The following is a 26,996-nucleotide window of genomic DNA, read 5'->3' as shown; positions in this document are numbered from 1 at the left end:
AAATCCTCTACACTAAAGTTAAATATTACATACAGGTGGTAAAATGAGATATAGAAAAATGTAAGGAATTTGCCCAGCGTCACACACATAGCTTGATTACAGAATTCACAGTTTGAGCTCTTAACCAACTGTGTAAAGAGAAAGTTATAAATTTTATCTGTGCCTTAGGTGGCCCTTGAATTGTCATAGTCTTGCCAGCTACATATAGAGATAGATGATGATACATAAATAGGAAGGAAGGAAGGAAGGAAGGGAGGGAGGGAAGGAGGAAGGGAGGGAGGGAGGGGAAAGGAAGGAAGGAAGGAAGGAAGGAAGGAAGGAAGGAAGGAAGGAAGCAGAGAGAGAGAAAGAAAGAGAAAAAAGAAAGGAAAGAAATGTATATATATAGGTTGATAATATAAATAATAGTAGTACAAAAAGCCAGAAGCATACTTTTTGCTTGGCAGATGGTAAGGATATTTAAAGTTTAGTTACATTTGACTTTGCAATGTCTTTGGTCACCAGAGATTTGTTTTGTAGGACTCTATCACGTTTTCAACAGAAAGCATTAGTTTGAAAACAAGTAAAAAATACTCACATCCTTCACACAGAGACATTGTAATTCTGTCATTCTGTCACCCTATTATAGTTGGCCTTCAAATCTCTGAAAGATATAAACCTGGAATATTATTTGTATATTGCATGGAAGTCAGCTGAATAGATTCTAAGATATATGCTGATTCAATTTATTTATTAGTTATGCTCCAAATATTTTCAATAAGTACTGTCAAAACACCAGTATTTTAATATTTACATTATAATTGCATCAGTTTTTAAATTACCAGAAAAAGTTAATAATAAATTTCCAAATAAAATATGAAGGCAATAAGTATCTAAAGGCAAAATATGAAGATTCTTGACATTACATTTGACTAAAGGAAACACTTCTGAAAATGTTCTGAATCTAGAGCTTATTTTTGTATATTTATCTTTAAAAAATAAAAATAGAGCTATTTAGTGCTATCCAGAAACATTTATTTATTGCTAAAAATGGCATAGTTTTTTTTTAACATACTTTTTATGAAATCGGCCTTTTGTAAAACATTGCATGGTACTAACCTCATCATGATGGGTTATAAAATGACATAGCAGGTATCTTCAGATGATTGAGTCATATGGTTTAAATCATGAACTTGTTGCTTTTATAGTTCAAATAAATGACAATTTATGTCTACAGAGGAAACAATTTTTTTCTGTATTCCTTGAAATTGAGATCACTTTTTAAAATAATGCATTAACCTGCTTTTGAGATTATAAAATCTTTGTATTGCTAGATTTTATTTTGTTATTAATGTTGTTTAATGTAGTATTATATTTGCCATATTTGAGATAATGATATGAGCTTTTTATTTCAGTGAAATTTTGTACTAAAAATGTAACCCCTATTGATTTAATAAAGAATAGTGCATATGGTCTATATTTTTAATTATCTTAATAGACAAATTTGACCAAGAGCTTTTGTTTTTGTTTTTAATATCCCATGGATCTCACAGATCTGAAACTACATACATAAAGAGAAAAGAAAATTAATGTTGAAAATTAAACCTCACTTTCAATGCTGTATTGATGTTTTTAATGTATTAACATTAATGAAAGTAAATGAAGCAGAACTCTTGTCTTCTATTTCAAACCAGATAATGAAATGTATCTACAAATATGAAAGAATAAGGAAACAGTTCCTCAAAATAGAAAATCATATTGGTCAGAAAGCCCTTGTAAACATGTTAATGTTAATGGTAATTTGTACATATTTATGAAATTGTGACTTTATGGAGCTATTCAGTTGCACATATTCAAAAAGAATGGTACCTAGAATATTTTTAAACTTCTATAATAATATGTCAAAAATTTATTTAAAGGAAATTTCATGTTTCAATAAGCATATACATGAAAACTAATTCTCTGATAACATATACATACTAGAGAACAGCATTGCACGTATATTATAACAGTTTATATTACCTAACTGAAGAATTAAGTCATGTGACATATCTAACACACACCACTACGATATGCTGAGTGACAGCAGGCAGTGGAAAATTAAACATTAGGGGTGAACTGTTTACTGTAAGGAGAATTAATACTTAGAACTAATGGTGTTTATTAAATAGGGAAGTGATCATATTTGTTTCTAAAAAGACTCCTCAGTCATCCCTGTGGGTGGGAGAGAAGGGACAGAAAGACACTGGCTCACGGCAAGCAAGCGAATGGGAAGACGAGTCCGTTACTCAACAGAGAAAAGAACACCATTTGAAGTGTAGAGATACAGAACCAGATATTAGAATTTATAGGAATTAGGGCCTAATTATATGCTGGAAAAGAAAGAGGGCCCAAGACAAGGATAACTCTGTGATATCTGGCCTAGTTAGAGATTGTTATATCAACTAAGGTTAGGTGAACAACCAAGTTAAATGAAGACCATAATTATTCCTATAATTAATTCTAGCTCTTTGGATGTGCTAGCATGATCTTTGGCAGGTGACTTGTACTTTCTGTGCCTTGGTTGTTAACCTTTAAAATAGCTTAGAAACTGTTACCTGACAAACTCGTCAAGATTTTCAAATTCAATGGTGCATATAAACAGGGATTTCCAAAGTGGTCTGCACATTGGAATCAGAGGACTTCCTGCTTCTAGGTACTGTGATTTCATTGGCCTGGGGTATGGTCTGGAATTTGGAATTTTCAAAGGTCTTTAGGTAACTAATGTGCAGACAAGGAATCTCTGATGTAAGGCCCACAATCCAAGATATGGCTCGTGTTAGGAAGGAAACAGATAATAAACATAATTCGAGTTAGGGAGTGCAGGGAGCACCATGAGAGAAAGAGGATAGAGGATAGAAAATAAGGACACCCATATGCCAATGGGCCTCAGGAATAGAGAAGCCAGTGAAGGAGGCTGAATAAGAAAAAGAAGAAGGAGGAAATGTGGAGAAAAGCAAAGTCACAAAGTCCAAAGAAGGCAGTTTGCACACAGAAGTCCACAGTGATAAGTATAATAGGGAGACACAGTGAAATGGGCACTGTAAACAAATCCAGGGGATTTTGAAATCGGTGGGCCCCTCTTGAGCTCATTTAAGAGTATTTTCCACAAATTGGCAAACGCTATGCCTAGATTACACTTTTAATTTTATTTTTCAATTATAGTTGGCATTCAATATTATTTTGTATTAGTTTTCAGTGTACAGTGTAGTGGTTAGACAATCATATACTTTACAAAATGTTTACCCCAGTATTTCCAGTATCTACTTGGCACCATACAGTTATTACTAAAATATTATTGACTATATTCCTTATACTGTATTTTACATCCCCATGACTATTTTGTAACTACCAGTTTGTACTTCCAAATCCCTTCACCTTTTTTATTTGATTCAAGAATAAGGAGTTGAAGACTTAAATGGGGAAAAATTTCAAGAAGTGAGAAAAATGAAGGAAAGGATACTGTAGTATGGATTCAACCAGGGACTGTATCCTAAAATAGGTTGATGTAGACCCCAGCTCATGGGATCCGCCACATTGTGGATGAGACACGAGACATTCACACAGACTACCGAGTCCTGTGGTGGAAAAGGGACAGCATGGCTTTTCTCTCAAGGGGAGCAAAAGCCACGGCCCTCGCTGTGACTGGCCTTTATTGGGTTTCTCAGCACATTACATGATGGTCCTCATTTACCATGCACAGGTTTGCTTCCAGTGGTTACCTTTACAGAAAACAAAGGAGCCAATTCTGCTGATCACATCACAGAAGAGGGGTATTTGCAAATGCAAAAGGGAAAAGTGTTTGAACTGTCCTTGGAAGGTTTAGCATGGATTTTAGGAAGTTACTTTGCAGTCAACGTCCTCAATTCAGGGTGAGGGAGTTTTAGCAAAAGCAAGTCTCAAAGCAGCCTACGTACATTGCAGGCCTGATTCCCCACGGGAGAACCTATCCGTGGGTGTGGGTCTTGTGCATCTCTGAATGGGAGCTGGGACCACGCCACACAGAATGATCTCCTACAATAGGTGATGTAAATCTTACATTGAATTGGAGAAGGGAGATGTGGGGTTAATATTCCAGGGAAAGAGCACAATGAGTCAGATTCAAGAGACAGGGTTGCTAGGACTGTGTCTTAAAGACAGTTGATAAAGGAATTGAATGAAAAATTAGGTATGATGCAAGGATCATACAATTTTAAAACAGGAAGAATTTATTACAGATTCAGAAATCTGATTTGACCCATCAAGGGAAAAAACCCCACCACAGGCCCAGTGAGTTACAATACCTGTGATTATTTAGTGGTACACCCGCACTTGTGAATGTAGTTTAAAGTAGGTGACATATAATTTACTAGCCACACATGGATACTTTTGAGAGTGTGAAAATGCTAAACTGAATGGGAAACTAGAACAATGGCTGTAAATCAGAACAATTCTGGGCAAACCTGGAAATATGCTCACTCTACTTATGAGGAAACAGATAGGTGCTAGGCCCAGTGATGGTAATAATAATAATGGTCTTTACATCCTTTTTTATAGCTGTGTCTTTATATTACCATGATAATATAGAATATTGTATTATCATGATAATGTAGAATATTGCCTCCTCAGCTATGTTGTGCTTGAAGCAGGCACCTGGCCTTCTGGGCCTTTTGTGTTTCTCCTTCCCCCAGTCTAGGAGAGCGTTCTCTATACATTCGACTCACAATAAGTTCTCTGATAATTTCTCTATTCATCAACTCTATAATCTATTTAAAACTTTTAAAAGCTTTACCAGCATTCTTGCTGTTCACTTGTAAAAGCTCATTTTCTGCGAGCAAGAAAGAGCCAGCTGACTGCTATTCATAGCAGAAAGTATAACCTACATTCCCGTCTGCGGGTGCAGCCAAATAGTGTGATTGTTGACATCCCAATGATCATTATTTTTCCCAAAGCTTTAGTGTTGCTGCTGAAAGCAGTGCTTTCTAGAGGCCAGCCTTTCAGACATAATAAAAAGTGAAATAACCACACTTCTGCCCAAAGACTTCAGACAAACACTCAACCTCTCCAAAGGCCTCGGAATGCCATAAAAGTTGGCTACATCCATTTGATCTCGGGCTTTTAGCACAAGTTACTTTTGTGTCAAGCACTGTAGTATAGAGTATTTAGTCTATTTTTTTTTTGCAGAATCCTAATGTATTTTACTAACACCATAGTTACCAGAGGAAAATAAATTACATCAGGGGCTCTACCCATTCAGGAGATTACATGCATGATAATAAATCAGTGACACTGAGTTGCGGTTTCAAGTGACCTCAGGCTTAAGCTACTATAATATACAGAATGATATTACCATGGTCAGAGTTTCACATTTTATTAAGTGTTAAAATGCAGACAGACTTTTTTGTTGTTGATGACAACATTGCACATCACTGTCAATGACCTTAAGTGTGGAGGAGACATTTGCATTTAGCAGCTCAGTTTCATAGGTGGTCCAGCGAGTCATATATCAGACAATGCTCTCAAGTGGGTCTTCTTGGTAACTTTAGAATACAATGAGAATGGGTTGGTTTTATAGTTTTATAGTTTTATAAAAGAAAATATTCAAGTATTTTACCTGCTTTTCATAACTAAGTCATAACCAGCATTTACAAAATTTATTCTATTGTGGAGGTCAAAGTACTTCACATTCTAAAGAATCTCAGTTAAACACACACACACACACACACACACACACGCAGCAATTAATTGGGTTTCTTCCTATTGTACAGAGGCTGTAGGGTGAGAGCTTTGTCTGTTTCAGTCCCTTTCTCTTATTGCTTGTTCCTCATCTGTATGTGTCGTTTTTCCTAGGGGTCGTGGGGGTGCCATTCCTCCTCCCCCACCACCTGGACGAGGTGTTCTCACTCCCCGAGGGACCACTGTGACCCGTGGAGCTCTTCCAGTGCCCCCTGTAGCAAGAGGCGTCCCTACCCCACGAGCCCGGGGGGCACCAGCCATGCCAGGATACAGGGCACCCCCTCCTCCAGCCCACGAGGCTTATGAAGAATATGTAAGTACCCTCGGCCGATTGGTTGTTAGGAAGAGTTAAATTAATTGTGTAACAAGCTAAGCCTCAAAAACATTTATATACCATGAATATAGTAGATGGTGTTTGTTGCAGAAAACAAATGTCATTTGCAACAGAATTTAAAGAGTGCTTTTAAACATTCGCATTTTGAGGAAAGCTTTCATTTTACAGGTGCTGTGATTGTTGTTGGTACCAGTTAAATAGCTTGAATTTTAAGAATCAAACTTTCCTGAGGTTTTCTTGTCTTTAGAAGACTCAATCAATTTCAAACTGGAAATAATTGTGAACATAATGTGAATCATATATTCAGAAGCTTCTTCTGGGATTTGATAAAGGTTAGCATAAATGTCACTCAGAAATATTTGGCAGATATAATGTGATTATATTATAAACTTTGGTAGTAATGTATAACCATGTGACTGGTCTTTTATTTAAATATCCTTACTCTCTCTTTCACTCTATGAAAGATATGGGATTGGTAGAGGTGCAGACTTCAAAAAATGCGAATGAGCAGAAGAAACGCAGTGTCTACACCCAGCCCCTCCCCTCCCATCGGCTCTGTCGCTTGGTGCACACTTGGACCTTTCATCTAGGTTGTTTGTATTCCAGAGGTCACATCGTCTTCTCATCCCCATATCCATTTCCCCGACTCGTCTGTGAAAACTGTACAAAGACACAGTTCCCCATTCACTCTTGTGATCACCGTGCGTCCACAGTAAATGTTCAATTGAACTGATTCAAGCCAGATCATCCCATGAAACAGATTCATTTTGCCATCAGCCTCTCAGTGTACTCATCTCCTAATCCAGGTGTTTGTTCCATTCAGCCACTGTGGACTGCTGGCCTCTTAAGTGTTCTCTGGGAATGATTACTTACTAAGTATAAACTCTTCAAGGATACTTCTTGTCACCCACTGGGCACTCGGAGCATATACATTTTCTACGAACTGGTTAGTAACCAAGTAGAACTTAACCCCACAGTAAAGTGAACATGGTTGCCAAGTGTCACTGAGAATACGTTAAAGCTTAGTGTATATTAGTTTTTAGGAATAATGTTACTGCTTAAATAAGAAATATTGACTATTATCTGCAACAGTGAAAAATATATTATTAGAAATCCATTTCTACTGGAAAAGGGGAAATGTGTTCAGCTAAAGTATCTTTTCCATAATATCAGATCTCAGAATTTAAAATTTTAGACAATCTAGAAATTTTGAAATCAGAAGCAGAAAGCATATTCTCCCCTGTAAATAAGCCCACAGGCCTGAAAACACAGAACCTACTCTTGGTTCCGCCCTCTCCTTCCTGAGATGTGGTATGTATGAAATAAGTACTTGTTAAACGAATGAATTGAAAGTCCACAACAGGAGTGATGGGATCCTTTTTAGTCTCTGAGGAATCTTATACCTCAGTGAGCCTCTGAGGATCGCTGTATCATCTTTATGTACATTGCTACTATGGTATTTTTATCTTCCATATAGAGGCTTAAACAGATCTTTATTTCAAAAATTAAAGGAGAGAAAAGCTGTTCAGGTAATAGTGGTCAACACTGTTATTAATCAAATAATTTGCAGGGCATATATAGGGCACCATGAAAGAGAACAAGATTGGCAAAACACTGTAGCCTTTCACATGCAATTTCAATTGTACTGAATAAATCCCTGGAGTACAAGGCAAATAAGAGAGAGCTATGAAAGCATAAAGAGCTCATAGAAACATGGATGGAAAAGGTTATATTTTGAAAGAAGAAATCTAGGAGGGAGGGTAGTTGTTAAAGTAAGTCAAAGAAAATATGTAAAGTCATGTCATTGGAATTTTTGTACTTAGCTTTTAAAGTATCCATTACCTTTTATTCATTCACTCAATCATTTCTGAGCCTCTGTCTTATTTCAGGCACTGTTCTGCAGGTCCTGGAGATGTTCTTGTGAACAAAGACCAAATATCTGCTTTCATAAAGCTTACATTTTAGTGGAAGGAGATGGAAAATAAACATATATTAAAAATGAATACAGTGATGCAGGTGGAGAAGAGGGCTCCAGAGAAAGGTGGAGGGAGGCAGTCAGGGAAGGGCCTGTCTGACGGGGAGACTTCAGCAAATGCTTAATGACGGGCGTGAGGGTCTAGGCCAGGGGACTTCCTCTATGAAGAGCATCCCTGGTAAAGTAAACAGCAAACATAAATGCCTTGAAATAGAACCTGCCTGAAATATTTGGGGATCAGTAAGGAGAGCATTAAAGCTAGAGCAGATGTGTGAGAGGCAGGAAGTAGACAAGGTTGAGGGATGGACAGGCCAATCCATGTTGCTTTTGGAAAAATAGGCAGGAAAGTGACATGATCAGGTTTGTGCTTTTAAAGGTTTATTCTGCCTGCATCGTGGAGAAAAGGAAAAATATGGGTGGGGATTGGGCACTAGAGCAGAAATGGGGAGACTGGTGAGCAACTCATTGCCAGGCCTCCCACAGACAACATGATGTCTCCGGGGTGGGGGCGACAAGAGGAAGTTAGATTCTGAGTGCACTGTGCAAATCCTCTGCTAGGGTTTGATGACAGAATAGCAGTAGGATGTGTGAAAAACGAAAGGAGTGAGGATAATTTTGTGAAGTTTTTGTGAAGTAAAGGTTAACGGAACCTTGGACTACACAACTGGATTGAACTGAGGTGTCGTTTATTGAAATGAGAAATACCATGGGGGAACTGGAAAGTTCTGTGAGTTCCAGTTGAAGGTGTTCGGCCTTCAGGAAATTCTGTTGTGTTGCTGGGGGGAGTGAACCTGACTTTGGAAACAGACAGCATTATCCTGATTTGCATTCCAGCTGTGTCTGTGGCTGTGTAATTAATTTATAAACCCTCTGAGGCTTGTATTTCCCTTCTGTATAATGGGGCTAATAATTTTCTCTCACAAGACTGAATTAATATTAGAAATAATATAATATGTATATTATATGTAAAATAATATTAGAAATGATATCCATAGCACTTAGAAGTATGCATAACTACCTAGAACATTATAGACATTCATAATAAAAAGTATTATTTAAAATTTTATCATGTAAAATATTCTTTAATTTCTGCCTGGGATAAACTATGGACCTATTAAAGTCATATTTACCTACCTTTGTTTATATTAATTGGGCATTATTGATTGCAAATAGCATAAGCAATTTTATCTTCTTTAGTAATAAGCAAATAAGGTAACAAATGAACAAACACACCTGGAAAGACTGTCATAGCAATATAAACTTAGAAATGAAGTTTGGTAATAGGAATCCCACTAGGGCCTAAAGAAAGTTCTGGACAGAGTAACTAGAAGACTAGCAAGGATCTCTACCCATATTTCATCTCTGTTTTCTATGCCCATATGTTTCTATTCCATTTAATCTACAAGCTAGATGTGGGGCTCCTCTGACCCACATGGTTCAGCACATGGTGAAACATGCCCACCCCAGGACTGCCACATGTACATGTCCAGTTCTGGTCACCTACAGATGCTGACAGGCTGGCTGCCTCTCAGTCCTACTCTAGACCCTCAGGTGGAAGAATCCTACTCACTCGGGCTTGTCAGGTCTAACACGAGGTGGGTGAGTCAGCTGTGACAATAGGATGAGAGTTTCTGGAAGTTTGGTCTGAGATCTACCACTCATCTGCCAACAGTGAAGAGGGAAGGGGATGGGTGAAGTTCACAAACTTAAAGCATGGTTACTGGGGACCTAACCCCAAGGCTAACATGAGAAGACACTGGTTTTCAGAGGAGAACATATTATGAATTTGGCAGATATCCCCAAATAAATCTATGATAATGTTTTGTTGATAACAGGAAAATATAATTTTTTAAACTCATTTTTGCCATATTTTTAAAAGCCTTTCATATGCTGTATTTTACTTCTTTCTATATAAACAGTCCAATGAGTATGGACAAAGTTTAATATATGGCTGGTAAACTGCTTACAACAATCTTTGATGTCTCAGTACCAAGCCCCAATTAACAATCAAGAGCCTCTACTCTGCTCTAATTTTAAACTATTGATTTCTCTGTAAGGTAAGAAAAACAAAGTTTAAGTGTCTCAGTAACAAAATACTAGCACCATGCTGAGTTGATGGTGAAATCTCAAGGAGTTCTTAACTTTCAGATAAAATTTCTTAGAAAAGGTTCCCACTATTATAAATGGCACTACAAGCTAATTCATTCTTCAGACTTTTCTCCCCTGCTGAGTCTCAGCATTAAGTTTCTGACCACACAGAAGGTATGTAGGTGATGAAATTCACTCCTTGCAGCTTGCCTGACAAGAAACGGCTTACTGTAAATGAGACTGTTGTTTAAAACCATCATTAGTGTTAGCTGAGTCTAAAAACAAAACAAAACATGAATTTTGGTTTGTTACACATCCTAATTCAGACTTTAAATATTTTAAAGCTTCTTTTCATTGACCCCCTGCGAGGAGAGGGCATTTACATTTTACAGATCTGTCATCATGACGGAAGTAGATTTTAGGGAATTGAAAAGTACATTTTAAAAAACATCCACACAACAAAATATTAAGCTGATTAGCTCTATAATGGATAATATTTGCAAACAGGGTAAATGATAACTTAAATTTCTGAACACCTACTAGGTTCCAGTCACTGTATGTTAATTCACTTAGCTTCAAAATAACATGAGCAACCAGTTATTGATGAAGTATTTTAGTAGATGAGAAACTGAAGCTCAGAATTGAGACTTGCTTCCAATTTCCTTTCTCCCAAGCTTCTGTATCTTTGTCCCATTAAAATATTATCTACATGTTATTTGTCTCACAGAGAACTGACACGCACCGATCATTTGTCCTGCATGCCCTCCATCAAGACCATTGGTCAGTGTGTAAATCCCCTTGGTGATATTTAGGATATCTCCTGGCCCCCACATGATTACCTCCAACCGTGGAGAAGTCAGTACCTCCAGAAACCAAGTGCTGGAAATATAAAAACTGTGGTTGAAGAAACACTGTCTCTACTCTCTAAAGCACGCCATCTGGTGGGAGAGACTAAGATTAGTCTAACAATTAACTTGTAAGTAATTGCTATGTAGGGGAGGGCTCTTATCTTTACCCTCCATTAGAAGTAATTTTTGTTATCTCCTCCCATTTACAAGATTAAACATCCTAAAGACAGAAAGTGTTTCTTAAATTTATTTTATCGATGCAGTTCAAGTGGCTTGATAACAGCAACTGAATTGAACCTACTTATGATATTGTAAGGAAGACATTTATGTGTATATATATATATATTTATATATTCACACTCACAAATTATAAAAATATTAAATGAATGAAAGTACAACATAACATATATTATGTGCCAAAGAGAGACTACAGGGTGGGGCAAAAGTAGGTTTACAGTTGTTTCTATGGAAAATAATACAATAATTAATGAATGATAATACTAGAAAAAACTCTATTTCACATACTCGCAGATATAAACCTACTTTTGCTCAACCTGTATGTCAGCTCCTAAAGGGAATTATCACTGTGGCCCTGGGTGTTTTAAAAAACTTGTAAGAGGGTAAAGAAAACAATCAAAGCAGACCAAGATGAATAAGTATAGCTTTGAGTAGCAGAAGACGGAGGAAGCTCCATGCAAAGAAGAAGGAGGAGGAGGAGGAGGAGGAGAAGGGAAAAGGCAAGAAAATGGAATCTTCCAAGCAAATCTAAAGCAGCTGGGAGGACTCTTTGGAGAAAGAGTTCATTTAAGATAGCAGGAGAAATACTGTGGAGTTACAGATGACCTCAAATGCTAACATCCCAGCTTCACGATTACAGTAAAAAGCCAACTGGAGGTTATATTGCGGAGGATAAACTAAGGTTTTAGGAAATTTTATAGTGCTAAGTTGTTTGGGGGAATTGGGGAACCGAGTGAAAACAGGACAGAAGATCTACGAAATGAACAAGAGTGAGGTTTACTGCTCTGGACCCTGGAAATGCATTGAAAATGTCAAGAGAAAAGATAACACTGATTATGGAAACAATAGGGTTTGATGATGAGTGGATGTGGGAGGAAAATGAAAACCAATTAAGGCTTATCCAAAGGTATTAGTATGTGGGGTAGGGGAGAGAGTGCAGAAAAAAAAAAAAAGGAGGGCTGTGGCAGAAAGGGGTGGGCAGGAAAGGATTGACCTTGAAGGAAAAAAATCTCCTTTCGAAGGCCCCAGGAGGGGGCTTATGAGTGTGCTCACTGGATCAAGTTTCTTGTTGCAGAAATGAGGGGTTTTACCTGAAGGCAGTGGAGATTGGTTTCCCCTCTCACATTTCGGGGTGGGTCAGGCGCTGTTAGAATGGGCATGGCTGTTTCTGAGGTTGTGCTAACTGAAGTTCATGTTGGAGACTCATTCTTTTGCATTTAGTGGAATATCTTTATGCGTATAAATTAGGTATTGCTAACACTGTTATAGAAATGGTTCCAGGGATACTCTCGCTAGCATGCATAGGTCGAGGTCAGACTGCTATTTGATTGTTAACTATGGCTTTGTTGCAGGAATTGCGCATTCAGTGATGAAGAAACAAATTTTGAATTGTATCAGGCCACATCTGTTCTGTGCAAAACTCTTCCATAACATTCAGCTTAGCTGTGAAAAAAGCTTAACAGAAGTTTATCTGACTTTGACAATAATCGTAATAGTCTGTAACATAACAAGTAATAAGTTGTGAAACTGAAAATGTTCAAAACTATCAAAAATAACAAACTTTTTCTATCAACCATGCTAGAGGAAAAAAGCCCTTGAATTTTCTGTCTTTATTATAGAAAATATTATGATTTTAGAAGGTGATCAAAAATAATGGTTCCATAATATGGGAAAAATAGACACAAGTATATCAAGTAGTTAGTGGATAAAAATACTAAATATTTTCTGGATTTTGTGAAGTTTATAGAATTTTCAGCTTTTTAAATTTTGTAATTAGCTGAGATTACCTTTCTCATTCTAAATAAATGTTCACTTTCATGCTTAATTTGTATTTGTAATTTTGTAAACTTTTTTTTAAGAATGCATGATTACATAAGCTTCAGGCCCCACAAACTCTGGATCTGCCTCCGCAGAGGAAAACAATGGCTGCAGTTCTGGGGAAGTGTCTGTGGAGGGCTGGGAGAGTGGGGTGGGGCATTGTTTAGAGGAAATATGGACTATATAACCATAATTTCTTTCTAATACTACAAGCCTGCCCTGCTGTGCTTAGCTATAACCATGTAGGCACCATGAATAGGTAGGTAAAAGGTAAAAGTTGATGCTGCCTTTTCAGCAAAGGTTGGCTGGGAGAATTAAATGTGCATGTGAAGACACACACTGTGCAAATGTCCATCAGAACACCACACACTATGAACATAAACTGACACCATCAATATTCACTTCAGTACTCTCTCTTTGATTATATGCTGGTGTAGCATGAAAAAAAAGAAAACAATAACAAAACTCCCTCAGGTGCACAAAATAGTTTCTAGTTGCCAAAGACATAAATCCAATTTACTTTTAAATGACCTCATATTGTGTCCAGTGATTAATACTCTGACATTGAAGAGCTGCGTGGGGCACAACAAAGCAAGAAGAGATGTGAGGTCAGTGCTACATGAGCGACTGTAACCAAATGTAATCAATCATGTTAACCTAATTTATAAAATTCACTTTGACAAAGTTTTGAGGTTTTTTACCCCATCAGTCTTAACTAAGCCCATTGGCATTCCAGCCCGTCTCATCATATAATTCTGACTCTGAGGCATCCTTCCAGTAACAATGAGAACACTAGGAAAGTCACTGGTAAATCAATAGTCCTTAAAATTCCATAAATGAGTTCAGGCTGCCAACTTTCAATTTCATGTGTACAGAACATTTTTTTTGACAAGAGAGGGAAATAAGTATTAAATGATAATTGAAATCAATTCTTGTGCCATTTTTGTGGAAGGCAAGATTATGAGACTGAGTTGTAATGCATTTTGAGGGGAGTCACATGGGGTGGTTTTCTGTGTAATAGCCAAGAACCTTCACCCAGCGAAGGGAGATTTTTATTAGAGTTTCTAGATTGGATATTTGTATTCCATTAAACATTCTTGTTTGAGTTTCATGCTCTACTCTTCTCTAAAGAGAGAGTAATTTACCAGAATGTATCCTAGGGTTTTGTGTTTTGAAATCTAGCTAGTATTTAAAATAATAAAAACATATGAGGTTAACAAAATATTTTTTTGAAAGTACAGAATGGGCATAATACTGCTGTGATTCAAGTCTCCATAGGAAGTTAGTGATGTAAATGCTATTAAAATATTAAATTATTTCCCCCAAAATATATTATCTTTTAAAATTGTGTGCATTTTCTTCTGAAGTTTAGCCAAACCATCCTTCTTCTAGCACTATGTCTTCGATGTGTAAGTCATTTTAGAGCAGATGCAGGTTCTTTTATTGGCCACAGCACTCGGGATTGTAGCCAAACCTGTATTTTATAATTGCCGTGATGACTAATATCTTTTGTAACACTCACAGGATGAAAATAGGTTTTCCCTCTGTACCTTTTTGGAGATGACTGTTAGCTGATGGAACATATTATATCATGAAGTATTTTAGAGTTTCTTCCAGGAGCCTCTGGGGGGGAAATGCCACGATGCTTCTGCAGCATCTGCTACAGAGATGTGGGGAGGAAAGCCGTGGCAAAAACACCAAAAATCACCGCCTCAGCCTTCGGGAACTCTACCATTCCTTCTTTTCAACATTATAAGAATATTTTAGGTTATGCTATTTTCTCTTCGTGGTTCATACACATGGATTACTGATGAAAGTGAATTGAGCCTTTATTTTTACAGGAATGTTCTTAAAAAGCTTTGGTGGGTACCCATGAATAATTTTTACATCATTTTTGCTTCTGAGTTGACTATGATTTTAATAATGCATGCCTACTAAAAAATTAAGACCCTGTGCAGGGGACAAATCACACCCAGGAATCCTAAAATTTATTTATTTTTTCTTTTTGAAAAGCATTGTTCTACATATTTTGCCAACACCACCTTTACCTTTTATGGCAAAGGAAACTTAAATACAACTTGCCTAGCTAGTTAGATTATTGATGACTTTTGCAGATAGTCAAATAGGAATGGTTAAATAAGACTGAGTCCTTGACTGGGTTTTGGCCCTATTCTGCTATGGATTCCTCATTCATTGGAAAATAGTGTCTGCTAAATCTTTTCATCAGTGACAGACCTTTTCAATTTGTGTGTGTGCATGTATGTGTATGTGATATCTTATGAGCTAAAGGCTTTAACTGGGGAGTCACAGTTACAAATGTTCTCTGCAATAACTTTTCATAATCTCAATATTTGAATTAAGACAGTTTCTCCTCCTAATTGAGATTGGGAAGCTGTACTTTCCCTTTATACGGAACTATAGGATGAATCAATTTGGCAGAGGAGAGACACAGGAAGGACCCTCATTTAACCCTTCTGGCTTGTATATCTCAGAAGCAAATTAGAGAATATACCAGCAATGGGCTTTTAGTTTCTTTACATTCCTTCACATATTTACATTCATTCTTCTGCAGAACCTCTGGCATGTAAACATCCATGCGAAGTGCATTGTTCTCTATTTTACAGTCATGGATATGTACAGAGCTGGAGGCCTGCAAATGCAGCTGATGTGAGTGCTGGAGAGGAGGGTTAGGATGCTAGAGGAGGACCGATTTGTTTTTTTCAGGTAGTCACTTATATTGAAAGAAAAAAAAATTTTTTCTTACACCGAGAACAAATTTAAAATGACAGACTCACATAATATGAATCATAGGGATTGTGTATCATAGTGAGAGATTTTGCTTTTACTGTTTTTGCTGTTCTTCCTTGGAGCTGCAGTACTAGCTGTAACTACTTGAAAATAAAAGCTCCGCCCTTTGCTATAATTTCAGCCCACATTGTAATTTCTGATGGCCACTTCTATTGCAATATTTTTATTAAATAATACATCTGGAATTTGCCTTTGCAGAATAATAAATAACCAGCCACAATGGTAACTGGTATGCTCTCTCTCGCCAATCTATTCAGCTGGTCTGCACAAGAACAGAGAGCCAGTTACTGTCCATTCTTTGTGATCAGACCTCAGATCTGGTCTGTTGGGGCCTGAGCCATTCTGGCTGTTAAATGCTGTACCACTTCCACACCGGAAAAATCCTAGTAGAAATACAGGCTAACAAATTTTTGCAAATACACAAATTAAATCATCTAAGCTTAGAGGTTAGGAGGATTCCTCAGCCAAGCCATTGGGCAGTTATCCAGGACAGATGGTCTCACTGCACCAAAACTTCTTTTGGTCACAGTTACAGCTGATGGCACTTACAACTTCAGAATTCTCAGTAGTCTGCCCGTCAGGCTGAAATTCATCAGTCTCTTTTCCCAATGTGTCCTGCATCTGTAGAGGGAGTTGAATGTAATGTAGCATACCTCACCTGCTGTGCTCCCTCATTTACGTAGAGTCTCTTGAATGCAAAAGACCATCTTGTACTTTTGGAAGTTATGAGGGACTTACCCAGTCCACTACTTTATTTTAAGGTTAAAGAAATTAAGGTTCAGAGGATGACTGAGCTAAAGTTATACACTTTGTAATGCAACCACAGGTTGTCTGACTTTCCCTGCAGTGTTTTTACAGTGAGTGTTAAAGGTGGGGGTGGGGGGGAGCACAAATGCACAAATGTACTCACTCATGTGTCTTCCAGGTAACTAGACTAATCGTCTGGCACCCATGTGGAACTGAGTTTTAAGCTTTTCTAAATTTACAAGGAGTAGATGAAAAGAACAACAATGTGTGAAATGTTTGAGCCCTCACCCCCCGCAGGTTTTGGGGACCCAAATTTCTCTTGTTGTGGCATATTCTCTTATGAGAAGCCTGAATGCCTCGTAGAAGATACACACACACTCCCCTTCGTTATTTTTTTAGTTACTGACACTCTCAAAGAAGCAAATAATTGCCAAAAGCAAAATACAAACAGGAGTAATGTAGCAAGCACAACCTGGAGGTAGGAAAATGTTTTAGGAGGACTCATTGGGGATTTAGTAGGCAAGAGCATTTACTCATTAAGCAAGAACTGACACCTTGTATGTTTGAAACCAGATTTTCAGCAAATATGTCTCCTGTGCTATATATTCCAAATGTAAATCAAAGCATTTCAAGCAACACATTACATATAGAACAGAATTATACATGTAAATATCTAAATACAATGAAACAAAAATATATTTTATTTTATATGTAATCTCATTTAAGCTTCTCTTAAAATTTAGACAACAGAAAATGATAGTTTTTATATGTAACTTAGGCGGCAATTGTCATCCCAAAATAAATCTACCAAATACACTTTTTCCCAGGAAACAATCTCCATGAAAATTTCTTCCCAAACTAACAAGTTTCTTCATCCAGCTATGTTCCCCCCTTTTCTCTTCTAAGCTTCTTACAAGGCTATCATAACACCCCATTTTCAGCTTTTACCTCCAGAACTTTCTTAAATTTGACTCTTCTATTGACCTCTTTGTTTGAGCATTTCCAATTATTTGTGGACCTTTTATTTATTCAAACAGTTTTTCTCTTCTCACTCCCATGCATCTAAACTAGGCAGTAACATCTCCTATGTTAGGGTTTCTCCTGAGGTGTCTATTTCTGTTCAGTTGAACCTCAGATCTCTAAAAGTCACCTTTAGGTTCTTTCTTTGCTTTGTTTCAAATGCTAAAGTCACATTCATTTTCCTAAAATTATAATCTCTCCCTGTTACCCAAAGGATAAAATTTCAACTTCTTACATTTATATACTTAATATTTTGAGAAGATGAAGATAAGTACTTTAGTTTTATCAGCTTACTTACATTTAATTGTGTTTCATTTTCAAATGAGATTTGACCAAGAATAAAAGTAAATGAGCAAGCAGGAAGAAAAAATCCTAAATTTGTATAGCCAATATAGTTACCAGCAACTTTATAATTCTTAATATATTAAAATCAACTGTGCTATTTGATTCACTTCAATTTAACAGTTCTTTGAATGTCCATTCTATATTATACTGATTTCCATGGGAAGAGGCAATGAGAGATAAAAAAGGTGCTCACCTTTAATAGATGTTTATTGTATGTTAGGGCTTTAACATATACAATATAACAATAATAAAGGGTAAGAAGCATAATCCTTCTTTTACCATTAAGGAAAAAATATAGGTAAATCTTTCAGTCACCTGATAGCAGACCTAGACAGATCTGTCTTCAAAATTAACAGCTTGTTAGATATAATGCTTGTAAAAGCATTAACAGCTTGTAAAAGGAGAAGTTTCTGGCCTTAAAACAGCAACAGGTAACACACCTAGACAAAAGACAAAACTCACCAAGTTCAGTACAAAGTATAATTTGTGAGTGTGGACTGGAGACTTCTTTGTTAGGTATATGCTGTTTTCCTGATCTACCTCACAAACTAGGTATAAAGTGCTTATGGCACCCAGTAGAAGTCCCATTAAACCAAACATATCTGTAATATTTTTCTTTGCTTTGATTTCACTCAGAAAGGTTGAAGAACTGATTAGTTCTAATACTATCTATTTGATATTGTGCACATATAGAAATTTAAGGGGAAAACAACCAATAATCTTTAACTTTATAGTAATGAAGATAGAAAAGACTGGAACAGTTTGATACACACAAAAATTCTTTGAAAGTGTAGAATATTAAGAGTAGCCAAGAAACCCAACAAATGGCAATAATAATGATAATACTGATAATAGAAGCACCTGATAATTATATTAAGCACTTATAAGCCAGACACTATGCAAAGTTCTTTACCTTCAGGGTTTAACTTTTACAGCAACTTATTGTGGTGGTATTATTTTCATTTTACAGTTGAAGAAACTGAGGTTTAAAGAGGTTAAGTTGTATCACCAAGTTACCTACCCAGCAAGCAGGAGGGCGAGTGTTCAGGAGTTAGATTTCATGGGTAGTGCTTGTAGTGTATAAGCTGCAACAGTGTAGTATTAACACATGGCAGGTGCTTGCCCAAGTGCTTAACATGCATAGATTTAAATTATCTTATTGGCACCTCTGTGAGTTAAGTACTATTACTTCCTTAAACATGAAAGCTTATGTTCAGGAAGAGATTGAGTAGCGAGCCAGCAGCATCCAGGAAATCAGTAGCAAAACTGGGATTTCAAACCAGATGATCTGGCTACAGTGGATCCTACTCTGCCCTCCCTGGGGCAGCTAGCAAAGATACCATTTCAGCAATTAGTTGCATATGATACCAATGGGGAAAAAATGAGGGAAGCACTTCAAAGAATCACCAAGTAAATCTCCCTGGACTACAGTGCACATATAAAAACAGAGAGATGGGAGACTTGAAAGACAAGTTGGAACAAAATAGTAAAATGACCTGTGGAAAAAATGCCTGGACAAGAACTGTGTAATTAAGTTGTTAGTGGGGACTTTCGAAATGTTTCTGAGTTGTCCGAGGATTGATGTGCAATGTGCACGTCATTGAAACTTTGACAGGCAGACAGCAGAGCAGGAAGGGCAGATGGAAGTGTATGCAAATCTCAGGGCTGCATGGAATCTCAGCCGGAGTGAAATGGAAAAGAGGGAACCATGGGGAACATTATGGAAGACATAGTAATTAGACCAGACTCTGGAACTAATTCCAGAATTTCAGTCATGTAAAACATTTTTGGTAATTTAAAAATTGAATGTTATTCAGTATTATTTCTTTTATTTTTGGCTTGAAAATAATTGATTCTGGAAGATGCATTTTTTTGAAATATATATATACATATATATATGGCAGACAGTTTTTTTCAGCTTCACTGAGATATTATTAGCATATAACATGTAAGTATAAGGTATGCAATGTGATGATTAGTTACATGTATATCTCACAAGTGATTACCACAATAAGGTTAGTTAATATTTCCATGTACTCACAAAGCAAAAGTTGTAAGACTTTTGTGTGTTTGATGATAACAGGTAATATTTACTCTCTTAACAGCTTTCAAGTATGTAATACAGTATTGTTAATTATCATCACCATGCTGCACGTGAGATCCCCGGATCTTACTTCTCTTTTAGGTCAGAGCTTGTGCCCGTCGATCAATATCCCCCTGTTCCCCACCCTCAATATTATTTTTTATCCCAGTTCTTTTCATTGCAGATCTTGTTTTCCAATTGATCTACATTGTGATAAAAGCTTCAGTTAGAAAACATTTTAGAGAATTGCTTATGAAAACCACAATCTTGAAGTGAGATTTTAAAAGGCAATTTAGAAGAGAAAAAGGATTTTTAGATTTTTACTATAAGTACAATCATGTAATGCACTCATATCATGACTACAGATTTCTTTTTATCCAAGTGCTTAAACCACTTTCTAAATGGAGATTTAAACATATGACCACTCTCACACAGGGAGTTTTTCACCATTTTTTTAGAGATGCCCATCTGTCAAAGGCAATTTTAGCCCTTGCTCCCATTGCATAACACCGAGAAACACAATTTTTGTTTTGGTTTGCTTTGCTTAGTAGTTGTATCGTTATTATCTGTTTGAAGTTACTTCTCTGTGTGTAGGAACTCTGCAGCCCCCCTGAGGGGAGCAGTGTAGCTCTGGGTGAGCTCTAACCCACCCCCACAAGGAAAGGAACAGGGACTGAATCAAAGAAGAGAGGCACAAGGACCAAATGCAATACAAGTAAGGCAGAGAGAAGAGAAACCAGGGCTTTATGTACGAGAAAGATCTCTCCTTCTACCATGTAGCCTCTATGGAATTTTTTATTTCTACTCCTAGGAAAACATTTTAAAAATACTCTATAGGAACTGTGGAATTGTCATTATCCCAAGATACATATTTTCCAGGCATTCCCATCCCTCTGGCATCTTACATTTCTTCTTGTTCCTTCATGTCCTTCAGTCAGGTGGAAACCAGGACACCTGCAGAGTACAGGAGACTGCTGGTCCAATACAAGGGTCAGCAAACTTTTCCTGAAAAAGGCCCAAAAGTAAACATTTTTGGCTTTGGGGGATATACAGTCTCTGTCATAAGTACTCAACTTTACTACTGTAATGTAACATAGCAGTTGTACGCAATACACAAATGGGTGAGAGTGACTGTGGTCCAATCAAACTTTACTTACAAACAGCAGGTGGCAGGTGGGCTATACAGTGCCCATTACTGACCTAATGTGGAACCCATTGTGTTTTGTATTTATCTCATGGCAGATTTCAGAGTGAAATTAATAAGGAGCATATAATTCTGCAATAGTGGCCAAAAGAAGATCTGGAATTACAGCTTATGTGAATTACCTGAGCCTACTCCTTTTCTAAGAGGAACTGTGTGCCAAGGAGAAGAGATAGACCACTCCATAAAACCGTTATCAAATTTACTCTATTAGTTCTCAAAGATGGTGGTTTGCATAGAATTATTTTTCTTTCAAGCCTCTCCTGCCCTTTTAATTTATAGATATATATGTGATTCAGCACACTGCTAACTTGCTCACAGCGACAGCTGAACACCATTCAAGAAAAAAATCTCATTTTCAGCAGAGCTGTGATGGCTGGGTGACCCAGGCATTGTGCAAGTGAGTGTCTTGCTAAATGATAAATGAGTGTGGATCCTCTTTTTTTTAGAAGAATGTAGGTACAGTAATACCAATATTCTATAAAGCTACGTACTCCTGATGATAAATTCTCCATTGTCACCTCGCTGGTAGTGCTATGTCCCAGCCATTTGTAATAATCTAGTATTGTAAGCTACTGTCAGATAAATATTCACACAAGTGCACTACTTGTTTTCTTCGGAAAGAACCTGTTAGCCATCATGCTTCAGACAGACTCAAATTTAATGCATCCTTTAAAAAATGTATTTGGCAGTAAAAATGTGGTGGAAATTGATCTTGTTATAAAATTTAGCACCTTAGATTTGACATTAAGGCCACTTAGAGACTTCAGCAATCAGTAAGGCAGAAAGGGAACAACTGAATTTCAAGGTAATGGTTCCGAGGCCATAAAATGAGAAAGTGGAATAGGTTACAAAACCCAATCTTTCAAGTAGGTCGTTTATTTGTCAACTGCTCCTGCTCTAGGATACTACACACACACACACAAACAAATAAATAAATAATATCGTCCCTGCTGTCATTATTGTTTTTTTAATCTGAGGGGAATAAACCTGAGTTTATTGGCATTACCTCAATTTCACAGAGGATCAGCAAGAAAAAATCAGAACCATGCAACAAATGACAAAAAAAATTAACAGTAAATAAATATAATAAGGTGATTATAATTCAACTTAAATTTCTAGAGTTATAACCAAATATGCTAGTTTGACTTTAGATAAGGTAATATAGAATTAACTGTTACAGGCATGAAGATTAAAATAATAAGTTGAAAAGAGAGGGCAAAAAGTCCTATCTGATGTCTGTTAGCAGTTTGATTTGAATGACATGTTATAATCATGATCCAGCTCACTGGAAGTATATATGTAATATTTCACAGAAATGTGTAAAGTTTCTTGCTCAAGGCTCCCTGTGGTTTGTGAAGGACAGGTAGCTATAGAGATGTAATTGCAACTGATTTCTCAGAGTTAAGCCTGGATCCATCCTGATAGTGCAGATGGTACCATTTTCTGAAGAGCATCCGTCACCTTTAGGCAACAGTAGGGTCTGAGTGAAGCAGATCAAAAGGACTTCACTTATTGGCTCCTGAAAAATCTGTGTGTGTGTATGTGTGTGTGTATATATATATATATGATTTTATATTTATTTTTAGAGAGGGGGGAAGGGAAGGTGAAAAAGATGGTGAGAATCATCTATGTGAGAGAGAAACATTGGTTGGTTGCCTCTCCTTCTTGCCTTGACCATCGGAGATCAAACCCACAGTCCACACATGTGCCCTGACCAGGAATCTCAACCAGCAACCTTTTGCTTTGTAGGACAATGCCCAACCAACTGAGACACATCAATCAGGGCAACATGCCTGTATTATATGATGTTTTGTTTACCCTGGAACTGGGTATTAATGAACAAGCTTGACTGGCTTCTTCATTTTCTCCCACATACTGTTTGTATAAACTCTAGCTTCAAGCCTGATTTATTTACTATCCCAAAACATTATATGTGGTTTCACACCTCCCTGCCTCTACCTTGTATATAATTCTCTCTACCTTTTAAACACACACATACTCTTACATATAATAGAATCTACTCAAACTTTCAGGTCCCCAAGTCAGAATTCATATCACCATTTCTTAACTAACACCCTAAAAAGCGAGGATTGGGCCCTGGCCAGTGTGGCTCAGTTCGTTGGAGCAATGCACCCATAACCAAAGGGTTGTGGATTCAATCCTGGTTAAGGCACATAGATTGGTTGTGGGATCAATCCCCAGTCCAAGTGCCTATGGTCTGGGAGCATACAGAATGAAAATCAATCGATGTTTCTCTTTGATGTTTCTCTCTTTCCCTTCCTCTCTCTAAAAAGCAATGAAAAAATGCCCTTACATGAGGATTAAAAAAATAAGTGAAGATTGATTCAGTCTTCCTTTGATTACATACTTGCCTGTCTCTTCTGCTAAATATAAGGATTATTCTACTTTATTTCCTACATTGCTTTGCAAATAATAAGTGTCAACAAAATCAATTAAGTGAATGACTTTTATCAGTCTAGCCAGACAGTTGAAGAGAGATGTTGAACCCCTGCTGGGGACAGTAGGAGACAGGAAATCCCAGGAGGCTTTTAAATCATAGCATCCATTCTGACTAGACTCCCAGACTGCAGCCAAGCTGGGGTATGGTAGGGAGAGGCTGTGCCATATCCCTCTAGGCTTCCCTCTACCCGGTTTCCCCTGTTACTCATACCTGCTCCTGCAGGCCTGCTTGACTCTCATCACTGAGACCTTTCAGATGCATTTGGATGAGGCACTCCTCTTGTTCTCCAGGCTGAGCTGGGTAAGACACAGCTTTCTCAATGGCGGTCAGCATCGTGGTGGAAGCACAAAGAATAAAGAGGCACCTAAGCAAACATTGGCCAGTTACTGATTAGAAAAAATATCACCTATTTGTATGAAGAAGTGGGAAAATGTATACTTATTTAGGTAGGAGGTGGTTAAAGTACAGCAATTCTAAATTAGATACTACTTTTGGACTTGTTCTGCTCACAATTCTGTTTAATCAGAATAAATACAGTATCGATAGATGTTCTAAATGAGACGTTGTGAAAAGGGATGTTAATTATTAGATTTCTTAGAAAAAATACTTCTCAGAATTTATTATTAAACCTATTTTATGTGTATGTGTAATGAATGTTAGCTACTATTTCTTATCTGAAAAATTACTTAGGAAATGAATCAGTTCTTCTGGTATTTAATATAAACAAAACAGTATAATCAAATGCTATTTTTAGAAATTGAAAATGCAATAATCTCATTATCCTAATAGTTGCTTTCATTATTCTTTATTCCCATTAAAGTTACATGCATACAAGTTTACATCATTAATGTATACTTTAAAGAATAATAATATTCAGAAAATAAAAACACATAAAACACAGAGATGGGGGCTAAGTCTGATGCGCCCACCCATCCTTTCCAATCGTATGCCCCATCATCTTCCAGATACAATGTCCCAAACAGAAGGATAATCATCACTTTGTTTTGCTTTTATCACTTATACATATATCTCTAAACAATGTATTGTTTCATTTTGTTTCTTTTTAAACTTTATAAAAAGGGATTCAGACTATGCATATTCTTAAACTTTATTCGTATTGTAGCTATAGCTTGTTCATTTTCACTAATAAATAAGCCAGAAGCTTAAATATCCATTTGTTGTGTATAAACATTTGGATAGTTTTTCTGAGTGTTGTTTTTCATTTTATGAAGAATACTGCCATAAATATTCTTGTGCTGGCTTCCTGGAGCTGGGCCATCGGGAATGACAATGTTCAACTTTCTAAGTCAAGCTGCTCTTCTAAGCAGATACACTAAATTACCTACTATATTGTTGTAGTCCTTATTGCTCCATATTCTTGCTAACTAATCAAATATGAAATCAAATTTTAGTGTGGTTTTAATTTGCATTTTTATGATTACTAATGAGATTTATTATATTTTCATGTATTTATTAGCTGTTGCTATTTTTTTTTCTTTTGGGAAATGCTTGTAGGACTTTTGCCTGTTTTTCTATTTTTTTTTGCATTTATTTATAAAGTTTCTTTATATATTCTTGGTGCTAAACTTTTGTCATTTTAATTGTTTTTTAAAATCATTCCCTGGCTTGTGGTTCATTTCATCACTATTTTTTATGGTGGATGCTGAATATAGGTTATTCTTTCAATGTGGTAAAATTTATCAGTTTCCTTTCACAGAATGAGAGTTTTTGTATTTTATATAAGAAATTCTTTCCTATTATGAGGTAGTGAAAATCTTCTGAAACTTTTCTTTTAAAAATGATATTAGTTTTCCTTTCACATTCATTGACCAGGAACAGAGTTCATGGATGGTATGTAAAGAGATTTGGGCTTCATTTTTTATCATCAACTCTACATAATTTAGTTTTTAAAGCTTTTCAACAAATTCTGATGTCTACCATACAAGACCTCTTGTTTCCTGTTCCTACTCAGTAAAACCTTAGATTCCCTTGGTCCTGTTCTCTTTCATATAAAATAAATTGATATATTATTAAGGAAGGAAATTAACATATTTATCAAACAAGTCCCCTATCCTTATACATGGCACATCTCCCTAGTTATTTGGGTCTTCCTTAATTCCCTTCAAAGAGTGGCATGTTTTTTGTATATATTTTACATCTTTTAGGCTTAGGTGTCATATTTTTTGTTTCTTTAAAACATGATAATTTTTTAAAATTAATGCAATATTCAAAATGTTTAATTTTATTAGAAATTACTTGCAGTTTGTATTTTAAAATTATCTTCAGCAATATTATGAAACGTCTTACCAATTCTGATGATTTGTCTGAAGATTATGTGAACTGATAAATCTGGATCTGCATGCATTACATTTAACTTAACAAAAAAGGCAGTTTATCAATATTTTAAACTTCTCACAGAATAGCATAACAAACACAGAATGAATAAATCCCATTATCCCTCTCAAATCACATGCTATTATCCAATAATTTTTCAATTTATTCCTGAATTAAGAGATTGAATTTATCGTTTTATATGCCATATTTTTTTATATTTGTGCCATCCTATTTTGACTTCCTTATGCTTTTCTCTCTTTTTTTTGATATAAAAAGGGAATTGGGTTCTTTTTTACCTGGAAGAAAATCTGCTCCCAGCTTTTAAAATAACAAAAATTTCATCCAACTGCATATATTTTATTTCATTCTGACAATGTAGATACATTTTAAAATTTCTTTAAACACATTGTCTCTGTGGTAACGCCATTTGAAAGTAGTTATTCCTCAGATTCCATTCTTCTTTTTTTATTGTTATTCACTTACAGTTGTCCCCATTTTTCTCCTCATTGCTCTTCCCTGCCCCATCCAACCCTTGCTCCCAAAGACAATCCCCTCCCCATTGTCCTTGTTCATGGCTCCTTTGTACATGTTCCCCTACTTTCCCCTGTTATCTCCCTGCCATCTCCCCTCTGATTGCCTGTCAGTTAGTTCTTCATTATATGACTTTGGTTCTTTTTTGCTCATTTGTGTGTTTTATTGATTAGGTTCCACTTATAGAGTGAGATCATATGGTATTTATCTTTCACTACCTGGCTTATTTCATTTAACATTTAGCATAATGCTCTCCACTTCCATGTTGTCGTAGAAAGTAGGAGTTCCTTCTTTCTTTCTGCTGCATAGTATTCCATTGTGTAAGTGTCCCACAGTTTTTTTGATCCACTCATTTACTGATGAGCACTTAGGCCATTTTCAGCACTTGGCTATTGTAAATAACACTGCCATGAACATAGGGGTGCACAGG

At 36.5% G+C, this 26,996-nt stretch overlaps 1 protein-coding gene across 2 annotated transcripts in view; it reads left to right on the top strand.

The window, feature by feature from the left end:
* KHDRBS2 (KH RNA binding domain containing, signal transduction associated 2) overlaps positions 1 to 26,996 on the top strand; it is a 546,662-nt gene that overhangs the window by 330,884 nt on the left and 188,782 nt on the right. For both annotated transcript variants that reach the window (XR_006786163.1, XM_045843530.1), the window contains exon 6: positions 5,848 to 6,046. Coding sequence is in view for 1 of the 2 variants with exons in the window: in XM_045843530.1 (XP_045699486.1) it covers positions 5,848 to 6,046 (199 nt within the window). In the remaining variant the exon portion in view is untranslated. The remainder of the gene's footprint in view (positions 1 to 5,847; positions 6,047 to 26,996) is intronic.

This window comes from Phyllostomus hastatus, unplaced genomic scaffold (genome assembly GCF_019186645.2).
Source record: "Phyllostomus hastatus isolate PE091 unplaced genomic scaffold, TTU_PhHast_1.1 phas_contig_40, whole genome shotgun sequence".
NCBI classification, from domain to species: Eukaryota; Metazoa; Chordata; class Mammalia; order Chiroptera; family Phyllostomidae; genus Phyllostomus; species Phyllostomus hastatus.
This window is presented reverse-complemented; position numbering and strand designations above follow the sequence as displayed.